Source organism: Heterocephalus glaber, unplaced genomic scaffold, assembly GCF_053883595.1.
Source record: "Heterocephalus glaber isolate CG9 unplaced genomic scaffold, H.glaber_assembly_v1.0 deba00001600, whole genome shotgun sequence".
Classification (NCBI taxonomy): domain Eukaryota; kingdom Metazoa; phylum Chordata; class Mammalia; order Rodentia; family Bathyergidae; genus Heterocephalus; species Heterocephalus glaber.
Window position 1 is genome coordinate 37,839,687 of NW_028258372.1, and position 21,944 is coordinate 37,861,630.

The 21,944-nt window shown below is 53.9% G+C and overlaps 1 protein-coding gene across 2 annotated transcripts; it reads right to left on the minus strand.

The window, feature by feature from the left end:
- Positions 1-1,634: 1,634 nt before the first annotated feature.
- Csrp1 (cysteine and glycine rich protein 1) lies at positions 1,635-21,914 on the minus strand. Of its 2 annotated transcripts, none has more exons than XM_004862236.4 (6): positions 21,779-21,914; positions 11,710-11,822; positions 6,640-6,808; positions 5,673-5,802; positions 3,280-3,373; positions 1,635-2,853 (listed from the first exon to the last, which is right to left on the minus strand). In XM_004862236.4, the coding sequence occupies exons 2-6, from the start codon at positions 11,819-11,821 to the stop codon at positions 2,777-2,779; spliced, it is 582 nt and encodes a 193-aa protein (XP_004862293.1). In that variant the 5' UTR covers position 11,822; positions 21,779-21,914; the 3' UTR covers positions 1,635-2,776. The 2 variants fall into 2 exon arrangements, with proteins under 2 accessions (XP_004862293.1, XP_021097848.1); XM_021242189.2 differs by lacking the exon at positions 21,779-21,914 and adding an exon at positions 20,100-20,386.
- Between the last annotated feature and the right edge of the window lie 30 nt (positions 21,915-21,944).

Genomic DNA, 21,944 nt, shown 5'->3' on the forward strand with positions numbered 1-21,944 from the left:
CCTTCGGGTCAGTCTCACAGATCAGTATACCACAGCCACCACTAGCTCACACATGGCCCAGGGGGCAGGCGCATTCGCAACGCGCGGACGCGTGCGCAAGAGCAGAGTCCTGCAGACCCCAGGCGAGGGGAGGAGCGCGGGGTGCGGAAAGGGAGCCCCGGCCTTGAGCGCCGGCCCCACAGCGCCACCTGGTGCGAGCGCGGCGCCCGCAGACGCCAAGCCCTCTCTTTTCCCTCCTCCTCCCCCTGCCCAGCCTTTCTGTGCCCGCCAAGCGCTTTCCGGCCCAGCCGCCTGTGTCCTACGGCTTCATCCCGGCTTCACTCCACCGAGGGTTTGCCCTGGGAGAGCAGGGATCCGGCAGCGGGACAGCTAGAGGAGCGGGGCCCGGGAAGGTGGACTGCGCCGGGTGCCGAGGCCGGCCGCGCGCAGCCAGCAGAGGGCGCCCCGCTCCAGCTTTCGCCAAAGGCGCCGGCGGCCGCCACTTCTATGGGCCCCTCCCAGAACAGGGGGATCCACTTGACTTTTTGGAACCATCGATCCTCCTGGGCGCACAGACCTCCCCTGGCAGCCTCCAATGGGCCAGGCCCGCCACCCGGACGAAGTCCAGGCAGATGCCCAAGTTTAGGGAGACCCTGACCCCACTTCTCCCCGGATCTCCAGTGCTTTCACCTGTCGCCTTGCACTTTGCTACTGCCCTGCGCCGTTGACTGATCTTACAGTGAGTAGTTCTCATTCCTAGAGGACAGGGGATCTGTCAAGGCCGCTGTTGGACTGCCCAGCAGGACAGGGTGCACACGAAGCCTTCTTGGAAAATTCACAGCATGGACACACTTTCAAGGGCGGACGAGAAGTCCTGCCCCAAAGCATCAGCCAGGTGCTGGTAGGACAAAGGACACCCCCCACCCACCCACCCATGCGGCTGTTTCTGAGAAGTCTGGCTTTCCGCGGACTTGGCTGTGGAGGTCCTCACGGTGCAACAGGCTGAGCTGGGCCCAACACCCTTCCCCGCTTAGGCAGAAGCGAGCTTTCAGGATTTGATGTGAAAGTTCCTCCTGTCGGTCGAGTTTCCATCTCACGCTGGGGCTTTCCAAGCTGGGAGAAGATCTGAGAAGTCTAAGGGACCTGCCCAAGCCCTTAAACGCCAGAGTCCAAACAATTCCCATGCCCAGATGTGGGGGTGGAGGCGAGGCCAGGCAGTGTTGTGCTGTTGGCAGGGTCCCTTCAGTGAGTACTGCTACTGAAAAGCCAGTTGTCCTTACAAAAAACAGAGCAAGCTGGGCCTGGTGCGAACACTTGTAATAACAGCAGTTGGAAGCCTGAGGCAGGAGGATCATGAGTTGGAGACAAGCTTAAGATACATAATGGGCTGGGGATTTAGCTCAGTGGTTCCACCACCTGCCTCGCAAGCGCCAGGTCCTGAGTTTGATCTCGGTACCAAAAAAAAGATACATAGTGAGTTCAGGTCCAGCCTGAACTACAAAAAGGAAAAGGGAGGAGAGAATAGAGGAAAAAGCAGGAGAAAGTCCTCTTTGATTCATTTTCCTAGGCCTCCTGCTGATGGGATTCTGGCATCCAGTTTCCTGCTCGTTCTCAGGGTGTGGCAGTGCTCCAGACACAGGCTCAAGACACCAGAGTTCTGTTCTAAACAGCTTTATTGACTGGATGAGAAATCAGCTTGAGTACAGCCCATGCCTGTGGCCCTTGCAGTTGACAGCTACAGTGTTGTCCTTTCAGCTCCTGGGAGCACAGAGTCCTGGTGCCTCCTCCTTCCTCCAGCTGCTACGGACCTGGGGGCCTGGGAGGAAGGAGGGCCTAGTGGCTAGAGAAGGCCCGGAAGGGTGGGGTGGAAGGGGCAGGGTCCAGGTTGCAGGGGCTGGGAGAGGAAAGGGTATTGTAGGAAGGTGAAGGTGAGTCTGCCTCCCTCCACATGTGGGGAATAATCAGTCTGGCACGGCTAGAACAGAGCACTGATCTGGGCTGTGCTGAAACAGGAATGGGGAGGAGCGGCCCCTGCAGCCTCAGACCCAAGGTTAGGGCCAGGGCTAACTAACTACCCTGGGCTTCGGAGCCCTGATAAAAGCAAATGTGGGTTGGAAGAGTTTCGTTATGATCTCCCCTCTTCAAACAGGGAACTAGATGACTCAGGAGGTCAGGCAACCTCTTGACTTTAGGGTTCCCACACCTGGGTTGTTCTCTATCTAACCTGAAATGGGAGGACACCAGTTCCACAGTGACTCAAAGGCAAGAGGCCTAGGGAAGCAAGTGGCTTCTTTCTGAGGCCTGTGACCCTGTCTGCTCGCTTCTCTGCTCCCGTAGCGACTTGAGCTGGACTCCTTGGGCTTCTGAGAGACACCAAGGAGCCCACCCCGTTTCCCACAGAGGAGAATCTCTGGGAGCCAGTAAACCGCAGCCTTTCCTCACCCCATCTTGGTCCGGCTTCCCTGCCCCACCCCCGCGCCTGTTGCTGCTGTTCCTCTGGGCTTTGACATGGGGGTCAGGAGTCCTGGCCAGTCGATGACATGGAAGAGGCTGGGGTCTGTGGGTGCGCTGTGGGGAGAGGGCCTGGTCCCACTGAGACCACAGAGACAGGTGTCTCCACCTGGTGACGGTGTCAGATGCCGGGCAGGGGAAGCTCCTTAGTGGGATGGAGCTCAAGTCATTAGTGATGTGTGGCAGGGCTGAGTGAGAGAACCCCGGGGGTCTCCATGGCGGCTGGGAGGGAAATGGTGATGGAAAGCACAGGAGAGGCCGGGCTCAGCAGGCAGTGGTGGTGGCCTCACTCAGAGTGGACCAAGGCCCCAGCTCCTTGTCCGAAGCCAAAGCCCTTGGGCCCGAAGTTTTTAGCGTAGCATCCTGCAGAGAGAGGAGAGAGGGGTAAGGACAGGTGCTCCTCCCCGCAGCTCCTCCTGCCATGCCCATGCCAGGCCTCTGGAGAAGGGAGGTCTGCCAGTGCCGCCACCTGTGCCCTCAACTCCACACTGTGCCCACTGCCCCTGCACTGAAACGAGGAAGGAGCCTCATCTGCCGGAGAACACTGGGCTGGGACTTAGGGACCCAGGCTGTGCCCCTGTCCCCACCCGAATTTGTCATTTGACTCCATCCAAGTTGCTTCTTCCTCTGGGCTCATTTTCCCATCTGTGACATGAAGGAGTCAGGCTAGATGCTCTGGCTTTTGGAGTTTGAGGCCAGGAACTGGTTCATATTCAGCAAAGGGCTCACTGCTTAGTTCCCCTGCCTCCTCGGGCTTCCTGATCTTCAACTAGAAGCGAAACTACCCACCTTTGCAGTAAATCTCGCCATCCTTGTCGGCCAGAGTGGTTGACTCGAGGCCTTTGCCACACTTGGCACATCGGAAGCAGGATTTATGCCAAGACTAGGTAAAGAAGGAAAGAGTAGTTGGGCCGGGAATTTAGCTCAGTGGTTTCGCCGCCTGCTGCTCAAGCGCAAGGACCCAAGTTCGATCCCCGGTGCCAAAAAAGAAGGAAAGAGTCAAAGCTGCGGCCCACCAGCGACTACAGCACCCGACTCTTGCCCACTCCCTTTGACATATCCATGGTGGAAGGGCACTTCTGACGTCTTTTGGGCTAGGGCAACTGGGAAGACATGGCCCATGGTGATGGGTAGTGGGGGCAGCTGGCTGGGGACCAAGCCCATGCTGCCTCAGGCCACCTTCAATGGGGCATTGCCGCTAAGGGTCACAATGGTTAGTGGCACCAGCTATAGCACAAAAGGCAGCTGCTCCCCATAACCGAGACCAGACAAGCCCATTCTGTCTGCAGATCAGTGGTACTTGTCGTGCCATTGCCACATACAAGGAGAACAGCCTCCCTGGAGGCCTCCCAGATACCTCTTTGTCCACTAAGCAGAATGGATGTGAGGACTCAATATTTAAACATCAGGTGCCTGGCCATAAAGCAGGCATTTGGAATAGGGGTTCTCCTGCACCAGCCTGGCCTCTGAAGCTCCAGAACTGGGGGCCTCATTGGAGACTGGGCGGCCATGTCTCCCTCACCAGGCAGCTGTTAGTGTTAAATGACTTCACCAGCGCCATTTCATTCACAGGGACAGGCACAGAAGAGGCCCGAGTCAGTGTTGTCCATTATCACTTTGGAAGGGGACTGCGTCTTCCCAACACATTGAACTTGGCAGGAACCGGCCCGAGGAATGTAGTTTCTCCAGGGCCACAGAAGGGGCCTTGTGGTTCTAAGAGGTGGCCCAAGGCCACATAGGGCAGTCTCCCAGGGAAGAGGCAGAGCCCAGGTTTACTCAGTGATGAGACCCCACACGGAGTGCAACTTCTCAGCAGCTGGCATCCATCAGCAACTGCAGGGCGAGCTGAGAGGCTGATGTGCAGACAGCTCTGCTAACGCAGGAAGAGCAGGAGGCAGGCGGCAGCCAGAACAGACAAAACAATGCCTTTTAAGGCGAGTGAGGCCTCCCCAGCAGAGCTACCAGTGCCCAGGCTGGAGGTGAGAAAGGAAGCTGATCCTTTTGTTTCCTGGTCACTTGACCTTGTCCACTGCCTCCTCCTCAAGTGCCCAAGGGAGAGTGGAGAGGTCTAGGGAGCCGAGATGGGGGACCGGGATCTCAGGCCTCCCCTTTGTCCCCTGGATGGTCTCAACAGTCACCTAGTCTTCACTTCCTCCTCTCTCAAGCAGAGGCCACTACCCAGCTCTGGAGAACTGACCTAGCTGCTTCCTCAACAGATGATCTGGGCAAATTATTCAGTCCTGCTGAGAGGGGGATAATAATTCCCATCTCCAGCCATGATTGTGAGGGCTGAGAACCTGCTGCAGGCTAGTCTTGGCCTAAGTGTTGGTTCCCCATCCCATTCCCCCTGATCTTCCTCTTTAAGGTCAAAGGATGTGAAAGCCAAGACGCAATTCCAGAAGAGCTGGAGATGGGCTCTATGCCCATCTGGGCTATCAGCTTGCTGAGTGATCTTGCCCAAGTCGCTGCTCTATTTCAGGCCCGGCATGATGATCCACAGATCCTCCCTGGCCACACAGCCTGTGATGTTCGGGCTGCAGGTGTGAGACTATAAACCCCTAGGTCATGGGCTCTGTGTCTTCTCCACTGCGGCCTGTTTGGAACAGTCAGGATGCTATGGTGATACGCAATGTGCATGGTGACTGGGAGTTGCTATCAGAATATCATGGAGGAAGGGCAGGCGTGGCAAATTATAAACAGCGCAAGCTCTAACAGGCCTGAACCTCAAAAATCTCGGCCCTGGGCTTATACAGATGGGTTTCTGGGAGAACCCATCGTATGAAACAGAAAATATATTTTGGGGTGGTTCTTAACATTTGGGGGGATTTAAAAATCTTCTGAGAGACACTTTCCTGTAAAACTTTGCATGTAATTTTAGGGGCTTTGCAACCCTCTCACATACGCCCAAACCCTATGGTACTCAACTCTAAAGTGCAGACTGATCTTTGCAACTCCCTGTGGGCTGTCCCTGGACAATCCATCAGTGCCGGGGATGTTACTATTTATGGGCAATGTGTGAGCTCCTCGAAAGGTGGTAAGTAACCCACCGGAGCAAAGAGTTACGCCTTCCCTAGGTGGGAAGAGGGTAAACGCTCAGTGCTCAGAGTCCCCTGAGCAGAGTCCCAGGGTCCACATGTCAGGAAGGTGCGGCCCTCCCTCTCCCATCCCCAGCAGCACCTTACCTTCCCAGCCCCGATCACCTTCTCCGCAGCATAGACTGCCTGGCTACAGCGAGGGCAGCGGTCAGAGCCTCCAATCTTCTGGGCAAACTTGGACGCACTGGGGTTGGTGGTGGGCCTGTGGCCAGGGACTCTGCATTGGAAAGGGCGTGAGATGAGATGACTTACACTCACAAATACAGAGGGCTGGTCTTGCAAAGGCAGGACCCCACTTCCACCGTTCCAGGGCTCGGGCAGCTCCTAGCCAGAGTCACAAAAGCTAGGCCCACCAGGGCCTCCCTGGTCATCTCTCACATTACAGGTAGACAAACCAAGGCTCAGCACAGTATCAGCTTCGCTGAAGTAGCACACTTCTGGACTCTCGGAACACCTCATTTGTTAAGAATCGCTCTCCCTGGCCCCTCATTTCTGCAGCCGGGCCGTTATCAGATGTATTCTAGGAAAAATCTGCTGACCAGTCATTCCCGATGGTGTAATGACCTTGGCTGAAACTAGGTAAGTGGGGTATCAATACCATTCATCCCTCCAGAGCCGACAGCCGACAGCCACCCTTTACCAGCAGATCAGAGACTTTTCGAGCTTTAGGGCAAGGAAATGACTTCCCCTCGACAGGGGAAGATGGCAGAGTAAGAGAGAGGCTGGTGTGGCCGAGATGCTGCTCCAAGCCTTGGTCTGGCTCACTCACTTGAGGGGGGCAGGGTTCTCAGCTATAAAGTGAAGAAAGTGGACTAAGCAATTCTTGGGGCAGCTCCCAGTTCTGAGACTTATGCCCGCTCCATGCTGGCCTGACCCATTCTGGGCTGGGTCCTCACCTCCTCCAATAGGCTGTGGATCCCCTTTTAAATCAATGGCTTTCTGAGCCTTCCACTGCTTAACCATAAACATTTGAGAATGTATTCAAGGTGGGGGGTGGGGTGGGGGGCTTAAGAAAGTGAAACCAAGAAAAGGTGGTAGAAGATCTTGTACTCACTCCTCATGCTTGATGCCCAGGGACTCCCCCTTGTCAGTGCTCAGCGTGCCTGCGCCCTGCCCATAGCCATAGCCTTTTGGCCCATACTTCTTGCCATAGCAGGACTTGCAGTAGATCTCTTCTCCATGCACAGCCACAGTGGTGCTGTCCAGATTCTTCTTGCAGACCACTGTGGAGGGAAAATTACAATGGTGAGATGCAACAGGGATGAGCAGCTTGCTCCCTGGGTCCCCTGCAGCTGCAGCTCTCCAGGCACTTTACATACGCACTATCCTAACCCTGAAGAAATGATGTCCAGTTAGGTAGTCAAAAAGCTGAAGGATAAAGGGGTGGGATCTTCATGCCTGACTCTAGGTGGCCAAGCCCCACTTCCAGGAATCTGTGGGTGCCTCCCTCAGTCCTCTGTACCATCACCCCTCCCCAGCCTGTGGTACACCCCAGAATTCAGAGCCAATGGCCTAGGCTGTCTCCAAGCGACAGGATGTCAAACGAAGCCTGCACTCTGCCCTTGATAAAGAGACCATATATTCCAGTAGCAAGGGAGAAAACAGACAGGAAGGAAAAAGGGCAGGGTTTTCCTGCCTCCAACAATGGAACTGACAGGAGGCGATCTGTGTGTGCCAATGGGAGTCAGGAGAGTGGAGTGGAGTCATGCGCCCTGAAAAGAAGTTTAGCAGGTGTTAAGTTCCCAGCTTGGTGGGCTTTGCAATGAGGTGCAGGTCAACGTAATCACACCAGGATATGAAGTTTCTTTCTCTGCCCTCCCTCTGTTGTCTTCTGCCTCTTTTTTCTCCATGATACATGGTACTGGAACAACCCAAGGAGCCCCAAACTACATCCCCAGCTTTTTATTTTATTTTTTCCAATTTTGAGATAGAGTTTCACTAAGTTGTCCAGGCTGGCCTCAAACTCGTGATCCTCCTTCCTTTGCCTCCTCAGTAGCTGGGATTTTAGGTGTGTACCACCACATCCAGAAGGATTTGAAATTTCTAGTTTTAGAAATCACTTTGTCATTGAGAGGAATGAGGCTGGACATGGGGAAGAATTTCCTGACTCGGGGAATAAGAGAGATGGGACGGGCAGATGAGCAAGAAAAATCTGGGGGCCTCATACACCTTCCTGTTGATCTCAGGGGAGCTGTGCCAGATGTCAGGCACAGAAAGGCCAAGAGCCTGAATCAAGTTCCAGCTCTCTCCCTTTCCCCACGTGTGCCCTGGGGCTAGTTCTTTTCCCTTTCCAGACTCAGTGTCCTCCTTTGTAAATGCAATTAATAACACCTGCCCCAAAAGGTGGTTGAGAATCAAATAAGGCCTTATACATGAAAATACTTAGCACAGTGCCCTGAACGTAACAGGTGCATATATTTGCTACTTTTATTAGTATTACATAAAGTTGTCACCACAGGGGAGGGGAGGGCAGGCCAGGCCTCAAGGGATCATAGGCCAGCTACTCTACCAAGACTCAACTTCACTCCATTTGTTTTGCTCTCTTCCTGTACCCCTAGTTAGGTTCTGTGATAGTCCCTAAATGTTGGGAGTTCAGTGTGTCCAATTGGACTGTATCCTCCAACACCTCCTTCTGAGCTGGAAGTCCAGGGGCACCATGAAAGAAGCTGCGCCTCTCATTTCCCTCGGAGAAGGGTCTAGGCTGGCTCCTTGCAGCCTGGCATCCTCTTGCCTTTCAAGGGCCCTTGGCCAGCTGTTTTTGCCCTGACCCCCAGGTTGGAGACTTCAGACTAAATAAGGACCCTCTTCTCCTGCCCTCTGGGTCTCCGCCCCATTCTGGCACTCTGGGTCACCCAAATAAGGAACCTCCCACCACCTCCCCTGGGGTTTGGCTTCTGAGAAGGAGGGTGAGGGAACAAGAAGCCACTGGCTCCAACATTCCCTTCTAGGGCAGGAAGTCAGGAATTAGCCTGCAGTTATTTCCTGAAAGACCTAAGTTGAACTTCGAATTCCAAGACCAGAGGGAAGGTAGAAAGCAAAGATAAGAGTGGCTGAGGGCACAAGGCCTCTTTTGACTAATTCTCCAACAAGAGGCTCAGAAACTCAGCCCAGGAGACATCAGAGCCCACAAGCTGGCACCCTCCACATGGCACTACTGCTCAGCTGCCACAGCTGCCCCACTCCTTCCTGTTCTCCCTTGTCTGCCTCAGAGGCACAGTCCTGCCCACCGTGGCCCTCCTCCCAACCCCCACCATGACCCTCTGTCCCTCCACCTCCATCCAAGTGATGTCGTGGAGACCTCAGCTCACTTGTAAGGTCCTCTAAGGATTCAGTCAAGGGGGATTTCAAATATAGTCCTTATTTGAGGAACCTGAGTACATTTCTATCAAATCATGTTAAGAAAAAAAAGAACTGGAGCCAGGATTTAGCTGAGTGATTCCGCCGCCTGCCTTGCAAGCTGGAGGATACAAGTTCAATCCCCAGTACCAAAAAAAAAGAAAAAAGAAAAAAAAGAACTGAAGTAGTGTGTTGTTGGGAAAATATACTTCAAATTCAGGGAAGAGGCAGCCCCTTCACCCCTCAAAGAGCAGTGATTCTCTCTGCTTCTGGAAGGAAAGCCCAGGCCCCCCAAAAAGCTTAAGCTCACAAGAGTCAGCCAGAAGCAGGACAGGCCAGACTCCAGCTCCTCATATCCAGACTTGATTTTCTGCAGGCCATGGTTCCTCTAGAGCAGGTCAAGCATTGGAGGGACAGGGCAAAAGGGTGAAAACTGACCTTAACCCTCAGCTTGAGGGTCAGAGAGCAAGGCTGCCAGCTTCCTCTGTGCTCCGGACTGGTGAACGACCTCCGGCCAGCCTGTAGGCTTCAGTCCCATTAGTCAGCACCACAGAGCTAGGACAGGTTGGCCCTTCCCCCTAGGCTGGCTGGCCACCCTCACCGTGGCCCAGAGCAGGGCAGAGCCTCGGGGCAGCTCCTTCCAGGCTCTGAACCACCTGCTAAGGGGAACTGGCTGCCCTACTGAGACCCCAGGGTGTGTGCAGAGCCTCTGGGTCCTGGTTCCAGGCCAAAGGTAAGCCCAGGGGAAGTGATTCTTGCCTGACAATGCCTCTTACATTATCCCTATCTTCCTCCCACCCCTCCCAGAGCTTGGAAAGGCAATGCGGGTGCCATGCTGAGCTGAGCTCAGATAGAATCAGAAGAGTCTTTTGTGGGGACCTACACGGGCCAGGCCAACAAGGAGGATGACCCTTACTGCCACTCAGGTCTAGACCATCAGAGGGAAAGTTCTTTGATTCTGTGGGTTACGCTGAATTCAAGCTGGACACGTGACTCACTCGACTGAAAACGAGAAACAATGCTCCCTCCATGCCTCAGCAAGTCTCTGGAGAAGCCACCTCGTGCTGGTGCTGCTCCAGGAACTAGGAATGTGCACATGGGGTTTCGCCCCAGTCTCCTGACACAGGTACTACCTGGTCTACTTGGAGCCCTGACACCCAGGAACTGACCGTGCCCCAAAACCCAGAGACACATGACCGTCCCCTAGGGATGCCAGTCACATAACCACACCACACTGTCCCCCCGCCTGGCTTCCTGCAATTGTTTCTAATCCCTGTCACCCCAGGCCCTACTCCTTCCTTCCTCTGCCACCCCCTGAATTCCTGACTTCCCTCTATGCCTGACCAACAGCTACTCCTCCACCGAAGGCCTGCAGACAGGCGCTAGGCCACAGCTGGCCCCTCTTAGTCTATGGTTAAGCAACATTTGAGAACAAAGAGAGGCGTCCTTCTGATCCCAGCAGCCTGGACCCTCCTTTCACCAGCACCAAGCCCTTCTCTTACTCCCTCTCAAAAGAGAAAGGGCTTGAAACTCCTGAAGTGACGAGCTGAACATAACAAGACGCTGCTGCATGCAGGCTGGAAGCCAGCAAAGCTCCAGCAAAGCTCCACCAAAGCCTGTCCACTCCCCAGTCAGCAGAGGAGCCCTGGGACTGTCACTCCAAGCCCTGGACAGTGTACAGACCCCTGCTGCTCTGATGGCTTCAGACCGCCCTGCCCCGAAGGAGGTAGAGAGCTGGGAACATTGGTGAGCAGGTGGTCCTGGGCTTATCTGGGTCCTATTGTGGAGCTCAAACTACCTGGGAACAAAGGAACATCAGATCTCCTCAGTGACCTCGTGGCATGCAGGACAGGCTCTGTTTCCTAGATCTCCCAGACGGGCTGGAACTTCAGCCCCCTGAGCACCTCTGTAACACACCATCTTGCTGTAGACCCCTTGGTGTATATGTGCATGTGTGCATGTGCAAACATACACACATACATGTGTATCTCAGGGAAACCCAGACACCTGGCCTCCCCTAAAGGAAACACATCTTGCCCGAGTTGCCTCCCTCTCCAAGGCAGCCAATCACTTAGGAATCTAAGGACAGGCTTCTCCAAGCTGCCACCTCCGGGACAATCACCCGGCCAGGGTACCGGCCAGTGCAGCACCGTGGAGTCAGGCTCCTAGGGTCCAGCTGGCCTCTCAGCTGCTCAGTGTCTTGTGCTTGAGACCGCAGCAGCTCTCTCCGGATGAGTAAGAGTGGAGAGCAGTGAACTTTGTGCCCTTCCTCCCCTCCTTGCAGGCTGAGAGCAGTGAGGAGTGAGCTCCAGCTGAGGGCTGCACGGGGCTGAGGAAGGCCAGGCCTCCCTCTCCTCCACACCGACCTGCACTCTAAGGCTGTGGCCCTCCGTTGCCTTTTAACAAGGGATAATTTCGATCTAAAGCTCGTTTAACTTTGGGCCCAAAGTGCCTTCCTCTGAAATCATGGGACTGTGGCTCGGGGAGCGGGTGGCGTAGTCGGGGAGCCCAGTGGAAAGTTTCTCGAACCAAATCTTTCCAGCTTGGATCTGAGCCCCTGCACACCCGCCACCCCCACCAGCTCAAGGAGTTCACCCCTCAGAAAGCAGCTTCTGAAGGGAACAAAGAGGCCCTTGAGTGTTTCCCTCCCCAGCTTGTGCCTCAGCCAAATGTCAAGCTGTTTACATCCTCCGGGACCAGTTCCCTAGGGTGTCGACAGGCCCAGCGTGTGGGGGCAGGCCAGGTCCCTGTCCTCCTAGCAGTAACAGCAGGCCTGGGCGGTACTCACTGCACAGGAAGCAGGATTTATGGAAGCTGCTGCCTTCGCACTGGACCTCTTCAGCAAAGTAAACAGTCTTCTGGCACACCCCACATTTCTTGCCTCCTCCCCAGTTCGGCATTCTGAAAAGGGACACAAAATAGGAATTAAGTTCACAGAAACATGACTGCCCAAGACAGAAGCAGGCAGACACAGGGGGCACTGGGTGAAGGCAGGACTCCCATGTAGACCGCCAGTCCTGGGGGATCACCATCACTTCCTGCTCATTCTCAACATCCTCCAGCTGCTACTTGGGGGTCCGTCCTCTGGTCTAATCTAGTTAGCGAGTGGATGCTGGGTTATCAGCCCTGAGCTCGGCACTCGAAAGAGTATGAGTGAGCATGTGATCCAGGCTTTCCAGAGGATGCTGCGATGGGAATGAGCCAGCTGCCACTACCTACATCAGCATGGTGCATTTCACAAAGAGAACAGGCACAAAATGTGCAGAGAGCAGCCAGAGTTCCTGAGGCACAAATCCATCTGTGTGAAGTCCACACACGGGCCAAACTCCTGTGGTTGAGAGGGGAGCATATGGGTGGCAGAGGTATTACAGAAAAGCAAGGGGATTAACATCCCTCTAGGATGGGGAAAGGAATTCAGTGGTGTGGCAGTCACCAGGGGGTCTGCTGAGGTGCTGGCCAAGTTCTTTTTCTTAACTTGGGAGGTTGTCACATGCACAATTCCTTTATAATAACTCTTTGAACTCCATATGTAGGTCGTGTGCATTCTTTTATATGTAAGACACAGATCAAGAAAAAAGATTTCAAAAAACACAGGGGGTAGGGCACTACTCTCAGACTTTAGGGCACCTTGGGATCAGAGGAAGGGTTTTGGAAAACCAGATTTTGTAACTCCACCCCAGATCTGATGAATCATCACCTCTGAGAATGAGGAATCTGAATTTTTAAGTATTAAATTTAAATTTCAAATTTTAAATTTAAAGCACCCCCAGTGAATCCAAAGCAGGTGGCCTCCACCAACTTTGTGTTTCTCCATGTATTGGTTTCAGAGCTGGGGTCCTGATGCCAGAAAGTTTGGTGCCATCTTGATTCTGCCACTCACTGGCTGTGTGACCCTGCGCAGGGTACCTGGCCCTTCCAGACTTTGATTTCTGTATCTGCAAAAGGGAGATGAAAATAGAAGCTACTTCATAGAGTGCTTCTGGGGACTGAGCGAGGTACAGTAAGTCAAAGCCCTGAAATAAAGCAAATGTTCAATAATTATTAACACATAAGTTAAAAAGACTACAAGACGGGATACCACAGGTCAGTGCTTGATTTGCCAAAAAGCAGCCCAGAATATAAAGGCAGTAAGAAAGAAATAGAAAGTCCAAAAGCTGATGGGATCTACTTTTCTCCTTCCATTTCAATCACCAACAGACTTATGAATGAAGAGGAAGAGGACCCTTCCAGCTCTTTCGGCAGAAGCTCACGAAGGGAAGGGGCCACAGCCAACAACAGTGGGCATGAGGTGGGAGCTGAGGCGCCCCAAGACTTGGTGAGCGGGGGATCCGCGGAGGTAGGAAAGGGGCTTGTTGCCTCGGGAGGCAAAGAGGCCTAAGGAGAAAGCGCCCTGGACCTGTGTAAAGGAGATGTTGAAAAGCAAGAGGTGGCATCCAGAGCCCACCTCCCTGGTCACACAACAACAGCCGGCAGCTGCAGAATCAGCGTCAAAGACCCTCGGGCTCTACACCGAAGGGCTTCCTGTCTAAATGGGCCTCAGCTCAGGAAGGGGGTCCAGGCTGTGCTCACATGGAGTTCCCGTGACCCGCAGAGCACCTGGCACACATGTGTTCCACGGATACCTGAGGAGTGAGTGAAGGCGGTCCTGGTGCTGAGAGCCAGGTGTGTCTCTGCAGAGCCTGGGAACTAGAGGAGGTGACTGGTGAGTGCGCAGGCTGAGCGCAGCTGTCAGGTGGGGCAGTTGGTAATGCCAGCTCCACCCTTTACTGGGGCCATTACCAAGGTGATGGGCATCTTCCCCAAGGTTTTGAGGAGCAGGAGAGATAATTTCCACTCCCACGTTCTAAATATTGGAGTTCCCACCGGTCCCACCCTCTCCGCAATCTCCTGCTGTCTCCCCCATGAGGGACCCATGTGTGGGTGGCCTTGGCCTCTCCTCCAAGCCCAAGGTCATGTGTGCAGTCTCAGGGGCCTTGATTCACACAGGAGCCCTCTGAAGAAGCTGCTTCCTCTTTCTCCGCCTGGTTCCTTCTCCTGACTTCTGCATTTCCACACGTGACCGTGACCATCGTCTCCCTCACTAAGGAATCTCATCTTGGGCCTAGAACCAGGATGGGCTATTTACCCTCCCCTAGCTGCGTCCCACTCTGCTCCCCTTTACTCACCACCCTGAGCCCAGCGCTGAGCCCTCAGCTTCACCAGCTCTCTGGCACCTCTCCTCCCCTTTCCTCTCCTGTGCACTCCACCAGCTTGATGGCCTCCCCTTCCCCAGGTGATTACGACAGCCTCTTGCCGAGGATTCTGCCACATTGGGAAACCAGTCCCCTTTCAGCCCTGGTGCTGGCCTGGCCCTAATCCAGTCAGTCAAGGTTATGGGCTCTGGGGGGTTCGAGGCCAGCGGGACAGGAGAAGGGATTTCCGGGGTCCCTGAAATGGAAGCAGAAGCATCCTGTCCTCTGGGAGAGCTTCCTGGGAGCAAGTGCCCTGGCCCCACCCCAAACAGCCACACAGGGAGCTCTGGGCTTGTTGCCAGCGGAGAGGGGACAACCCTGGTATGAAGTTGATCACCGAGAGACAAGGAAAACAGTCTTAGAAAACATCGACTTAAACCTAAATTTGATTTGTCTTTGAACGCTAGTTAGACAAAGCATCAAACCCACCCCGTTTAAGCCCTTTACTTTAGTCACACGGACACATGCAGAGCAACACTGTGACAGCCAGGCCTCTCTAGAAGAGTCTCCTACTCCGTCCCTGCACACTGCCAGGTCTTTCTCAAGGAGCACCCGCTGGCTCAGAACCCACCAGGGGCCCCAGTGCCTGCAGATAACCCCATCCTCCCCCGGATCCCTACTTGCTTTCCAGGTGTCTCCTGCTCCTCCACCTCGGGTCCTAGGCTGGTGACTTAACACCTGTGTTCCACCCCTGCAATCCCCAGCTCAGGCTCAGGCATGCAGGAAGCCTCAAGTCACACCACGCACGGGGCTGGGGAGGCTCTGCAGAGGCCGAGTGCCGCTGTCCTCCCCTGCAGGGACTGGAGGGACCACTGTCCACAGCGTGAGCCCAGTTTCCCCCTTTCCAGATTCTGGACCGACCTCCACTCACACAGGTCACCCCACAGGCCGGATCTCCGACCACTGCCAGTGTCCCTCTGCCTCCCCAGATAACTCGGGCTCAGCCCTATTCCCAGCCTCTGCTGTCCTGAGCGCTCCAGGGACCAACTGTCCCTACTGAGCAAGGACATGGAACTGCAAAGCCACACAGGACGTGGAAAACAATTCCCCAGGAGCAGGAGCAGCAACGTGCACTGCTTGCTGGCTGCTCATCAGCATCGCTCCCTTCTCCTTACCACAGGAACCTCGATTCCACTCATGCAGCCACATTCTCCCAAGTGACTCAGTGCCACATCCCTGGACCTAGGGACAGAGCCTGAGTCATCTAAGCCAACAGCAGTGACTCCATAATCCTGTTAGTGGCTGGTTCAGGAATGGGCAAGACCACTTCTGGCCAGTGAGATATGAGGGCGACTTTGTTTGAGAGAGTGTCCAATCACGCAGGCTTCCTTCCCCCTGAGGTGCCTGGACAAAACTATGCAGCCAAGATGCCCGGACTGCCACCAACTGCCTATGTGGGTCTATTTTTCTACATCATCCCATTTCACTCTCATCTCCTGAAGATGGTGAATATATTATACCTGCTTTACAGATATGGAAAACAAGGCTCGGAAAGGTTCAGCAACTTGCTTGCAGTCACACAGCTGGAAGAGACAGAACTAGATTCTAATGCAGGTATCCAGACTCCCTGTCACTATCTGTGGGCCGAGCTCCTTTAAAAGTGGCTGCACATGGCGGGTGCCCAATTCACTGATGCTGCCTCTCTTCCTGGCCCTCTCCTCCCTTCCATCACCCTGAACCAGCAGGGGCACACTCATGCCCCTGGGGACACCCTTCGGAGAAGACAGTTCCCCAACCACATGGTGGAGAGCCAGTTCCAAGCAGTGTTTTGTTCCCAGATACAAAAGCCCTTCTCCCCCTGGGGGAGACCCATAGCTCCGGACAGGCCTCCCCTTGTTTTCCCTGGCCCCATGTCAGGGCCCACATCCAGCAGAGCCCTGGGGAAATCAGGAACATGGCCACGGAGATGGGTGAAGCCCAAGGAGCTGTCAGTGGGGAATCTGGTCAGGATGCTTCTTGGCTGGGTTGCCAGTCCTGTGAGCCTGGCGTCTGAGGGTCAGGCCTCTGGGCCTCCAGATGAGAAGCAGAGAGATTGGCCATAGCCAGGAAGGGGTTCACAGCCCCTGAAGATGGGCTCCATGCCCCCTCGCCCAGATGAGGGCCCCCCAGGACACCTGCATATGGCCAAGAGTCCCAGGTGTCCCTTCCCCCTTCTGCCCAGCCCCTTCTCTCCAGCAGCCAAATTCTGGCTGTGGGAAGGCTGAACTGCCTTAAAAGGAAAGCTGTTTCTCAGTCTGTGGACTGCCTACTGGCTCCCTCTCAATTGCCTTTGAAGTCCTGGGGGACAGAAGACCCGGGGGAGGCTGTGGTCAAAAACAGTTCCCTATATCTAAATTAGACCAATAGACTTAATTAATTTTCTTTAAAAAGACAAAAAAAATCAGAAACAGTTCCCTAGGTCAGAGTTCAGGCTGTGCGATTCAGTGGTTAGGAAATGGGAGCCGAGGGTAAACATCAGATGCACCCCTTCCTGGCTGAGTGATCTAAGGCAAAGGATGTTTTCTGCTCTAGCTTCATTCCTTATCGCTAAGATGGAGCACTGACTCCCAAAACCAGGTCCGAGGGTTGGCTGAGAATGTATGGCCATGATGGCACAGAGCCTGGTACACTGCAGGAGTCACACCTCCGACTACCACTAGCCCAACTGGTACAGCCCAGAGGTTGTAACACTACCCTGCCAGATGTGAAGCCAACTGGTTACCCTCCTTCCTGCTAATCCACATCTGGGAGGAATAAGGCTCAAGGACATCAGGCCAAATGGGGACAGTAATTCCTGATTAGCTGTCAGCCCAGCCAATGAGTCTGGGACAAGCTACTTGCCCTTCTTTGGGGCTTACTTCCCCCTGGCTACCTGACATCACAAGCAGGGACCTGTGTCCTACCTACATCGGGCACTCTTGCATATGGCTCTGGGCAGTCAAAAATCGTGACTATCTTCTGTAATCACATTGTCTACAGTGGGTTTCCTTCTGAGAGTTACAGTCCCGCAGGGAATTGCTGTGTGTGTGTTTTGGTTTGTGCTACTTCACTGTGTTGATAATTTCCATGGTGTACAATTTGAATGTCCTGCGGCGTGACTGGAACTACCCAGTCAGTTATTTACCTGAAATATCAGTGTCCTTGGGGCTGGCTGGAGACTAGACACCAATGCCTGGTCTCCTAAAAAGCAACTAGCTTGAGTTGGCTTCTTGGTCTAATTGTCTCAAGAGCTGAACTCAGACCCTCAATCTTGAGAGGAGAGATCCAAGATGGCAGCTCTTACAGCAGTAGAGTAAAGAGTGGACACAGGGCACAAACTCTCACACTCACCCCAAATCCCCTGAAAGTTGGCAGAGTGGGTCATCTTTAAGTTAAGGAATCATCTCAGGGATATACAATCTTTAACCTGCCAGCCACCAATGACAGAAAGAGGGCCCCCTCTCAACCCCTTGACAAACCATGCCACATCCTTATTGCACCAGTGGAAAAATCCCATCTCTCCCATTCCATAATTACTTGTTCCCTAGGGCCAAAGAGTAACTGATGAGCACAGCGCTTAAGTGTCCACTCTCTTGGTCCAGCAGAGACCTGTCAAGTGTTTATCTGGTTAGAAATGTGCTGCCCAGTTACCTGAGCTGCTTGGTATCTGTCAGGTACGCAAGAGTGCTGCCATTCTTTCCAAACCCATAGCTGAGCCTCCTCTTCCACATCCCACATGTCCAGAGAACAGCCAAAGACAGAAGAGGAAGCAGGAGGCTGCTTGGTTTCAGCCCACAGAGCTGGCATCTTCAAGGTGACACCTGAGAGCCTAAGAAATAGACCTGAAAGTAATGGTTCCTGGTGTGTATGCTGGGGGTGGTCAACAGGGAAACAGCAGGCTCGGGCTCAGCTTTAAGGTCCTAACACATAATTTCTCTGGAGCCCTGCACATATCTCATTTCTCTGAGAAGTCAACCATATCACTGAGCCAGGATTCTCTACTCCAGGCCCCAAATACCCCAGAACCTGACTGTAACGTCAGCCCAGCACTCTCTTCCTCTCTCCAAGCCAGGAGCTCTCTCTCTTTTCAAATCCATGTGCTACTGGACCCCTGTAGGACTGTGAGTTGCCAGGGGCAATATTATATCTCTCCATTTCCCCATTTGTCCACTAATGCCTTTTAAGGCAGAGCTCTGGAGTTCTGAAATCTGAAGGTCATATTGAGGTGGAAATGGGGGCCTGTAACTTTTTTGTTCTGTTTTGGTTTGGTTTGGTGTGTTGCAGCACTGTGGATCAAACTCAGGGCCTGGCACGTACTAGGCATGTACTCTACTACTGAGCTACACCTCCCCTGCTCTATGACTTTCTTTAAGTACTACAAAACTGGTACAGGAAATCCTGTATTATAGTCAGGCTTCACAGACTAATTAATAGTTTGCCTTTCTTTGCTTTTGTCTGGGATGACATCAACTTACAGTGCTAACAGTTGGGTAAATTCACGTGCTGAACAAAAAGGTCTGAATGACTGTTCTCTGCTTAATTATTAAAAAGTAAAAACACATGAGTACTTAGGACCTATAAACACAGGTTGCTGGCAGCTGACATCTCAGGAAGCCCGAGCCCACGGCAGCCCTGTGTAAAGAATGCCAGGCCCCTCCTGGAACGACCCCCACCCTCACTCCCTCATCCCTCCCCAGGCCCTCCATCTGTGACCTTTGTCACCACAGAGGAGTCAGACGATGCTTCTGGTCTTTGGAAGCACTGGAAATACCAGAGTCTGGAAACACTTGCCTCCGTATTTACACACTTTACCATACATGGGAATTACTCAATACTGGCGTCAGACAAATTCCTGGGAAGTTGCGTAGTACAAGCCACGTCATTAACATATAAATTCCTGACATCTGGAAACAGTAGGCAAGGCTTGGTTAGAACTCAAGACCTACTTCTCTCCCCTTCCCCAAGCAGCTTTAATGTCTGCACCCCCCCCCCAAGAAACCTGGCCCTTTCCCAGGCTTCTTTTCTTTCCTGCGAACCTGGCCCCAAAACACAAACATCCATCAGATCTGGTGAAAGCATAACTGAAAATGAACTTGCAAGGTCCCTACCCCAACAGCTGTGTAGCACAGTGAGACTTAGAGCTCAGGAGTGCTAACCCAGGCCCCACAGGCCCTCCATCTACATTAAAACTCGCAAGGCCATATCCGCTTTTAAGTCATTTGTAAGCCATTGTGATGCGTCTTGTAAAGCTAATGTGTCTCACAAATGCCAGCTATTTCCTAAATGAGTAGAACTGGAAAGAGAAAATGTAGAGGAGCAAAGAAAAATAATAGGTTGTGGAAATAGACTACACTGGAATTGCAGCTCCACCAGGGATGGCTAAGATCTCAACAAAGTGCCTGTCACCTCTGGGCCTCAGCTTCTTCATCTATGAAATGGCAAGCATCAGCACTTAACTCCTAAATTGTCCAAGAGGATATACGTGAAATATTTAGCACAGTCCTGGCCCACAGCAAGTGCAGGTATCTGCATACTTTCTCTTAAGGAAAGGCCACCTCTAACACTTGTTCAGGTTTGTGTCACTATGTGTTTGCCAACAAGCTTGCATAATGGCAAACGGCTGAGCTGGAGGAAAAAAGTCTTTTTCTCACTAAATCTCAAAATGTTTAATGCAAGCCTCTTCAAAGTCCTCTAGCAAGCCAACTTCTCACAACGAGCCAGACTTGCAAAATACTTCAAACTTTAGCAAGCCCTCAGAAAGTCCTCTCAATTTGTTTTCCCCAGCAGGAAATCCACCGTAAATAAAGCCTGCCCCCCCACCCCCTGCTTGTCAACACTACCCCCAGCCCCTGTCTGACAGCACTACACACATAGCAAAAGTGGCTGCAAGGCTTATAAGTGCCCAAGAGGGCGTCTCTGGCAGAAAGCCCATTTCTACCCCATTTATTCACCAAATGTTTACTGATCACCAATCAAGGGTCAACATTACCTTCAAAGGTTGCTACTCTGGCCCAGGGAGGGCTGGCTGGCTCCTTGGCAGACGTGTGCGATTACAAAAAGAAACTACCTGGGCCAATGAGATGGGTCCTAGGGTGACCAGAGGCAAAGAGGATGAGGTGCCACAGCTTTTCACATTTTCTTAGCAGGCCCTGCTCTTCAGTTCTCTCCCTCATCTCCCCAGACCCTCCACACGGGGCAGGAAGCTTTTGGGGCAGTTCTCCAGCAAGCTCCTCGGCCACACCCTCGGCCACACCCTCCATAGGATAAACTTCCTCCCCTGCCGGACAGTCCCTGCCCCAAATATCCTCTCCAAGGCAGAGGGTTCTTCACTGGGAGATTATTCAGCACTAAGGAGTTAAAAAGCGCCTAAAGCAACCGAGGGCTCAGGACAGTTTCTCTTGAAAGAAGCCAGAGACTGATGCAGGATCAGAAGGTAGCAGGTGAGTCAGAGCAGGGGAAGCTCAGCACCCAGTCCCCAAACGCCACCTGCCTCTGAGATGGCCGAGAGCCAGCTCCAGCCCGCTTATCTCCCGGGAGGGAGGACAGTAGAAAGCAGTACCTCAGGCCTGCAGGGGAAGCCCTGCGTAATACATGGACCAAGGCCCAGCCCCCCAAAAGCGGAGGCATTGAGAAGTTGTCACCTGTGCATGGCCACATGTGTATCCAAGAATCAAAACAGTCGGCTGCCATGATTCTAGGGTCTCCACGATAAACTTCCTATCAGAGCCCAGCAGGCTTCCCTGGTGCCACTGTGAGTGTCCCAAGGCAGTGGCCTCTTGGCACTTGTCTCCAGGGAACAGAGGGCGGGTGCTGGAGTCCAGCACCTTAGGAAGGGCCTGAGCTCACACTATTGCCCCAGCCTGGACCTGAACCTGATTAGACCACAACAGCCCAAGAACCAGAAGGGCACAGAATACTCTCAGGCCTGTGCCACTAGAAAAAAAATACCTCCCTCATGGGTTGCTTGTTAGGTAGCATATAGTAATTTGCATAAGAGTGCCCGAAATACTGCCGTTTGCTTAAATGTGTTCAACATCAGCCCCTTCCTTGCTCCCCAGTTTTCAGGGACTGAGGCCACAAAAACCTAGGCTCTCTCGGGTTTCAGCCGTTGGTCCCCACCTAGCAGAGACTTGAGTGGGGGAGGTGAAACCATGCGGCTTCCACCTAGTTCTGCCGGAAGAAGGAAAACACACCTGCTTTCAAGGCCATAGATGCCCCACAGGCCCACGAAGCCAGATGTTTCCCGCGCCCCCCCCCCCGCGGGCGCTCTCTCCCGGAGGAGGAGGGTGAGGGAGGGGGTGGCACGGATGCCCTCATCCCTCTGCCACACAATGAGCGTCAGTGGCCGGCAGAATCGCCGATTGTTCTGTCCGACCTGCAGGCGGTGGGGAGAGCAGGGTCGCCCTGGGCCAGGGGCACGCGGAAGCCAGCTGTGTCCAGGAAGGCCTGGAGTGGGGAGGGACCCAGTGCCTCCTGGAAAGGGAAGCACCGCCCGGGCTAACTGCGGCACTTCTCACAGTTCCTCGCCCCCGAAGGCCTCCCGGCTCACTTTTCCTTTAAACTTTCCACGCAGCCGCCAGGGCCGCGGCGGGGCAGAGAAGTCCCGGAGGCGCTGGGGACACCGCCGGAGGACGCCCGGGCTGGGGCGCGTGCCCGGGGCGCACTCACCTGGCAGCTGCTGGGCGGCAGCGGGACAGTTGCTGTCGGAAGCGGTGGCTGGGTGCGCCCGGCCCGCGCGCCGTTTTGTTCCACTCCCGGAAGGCGTGTCCCTAGCCACACCAACCAGTACGCTTTGCACACTGCACCACAACCGGCCGGGCTGATGTCATGGCGC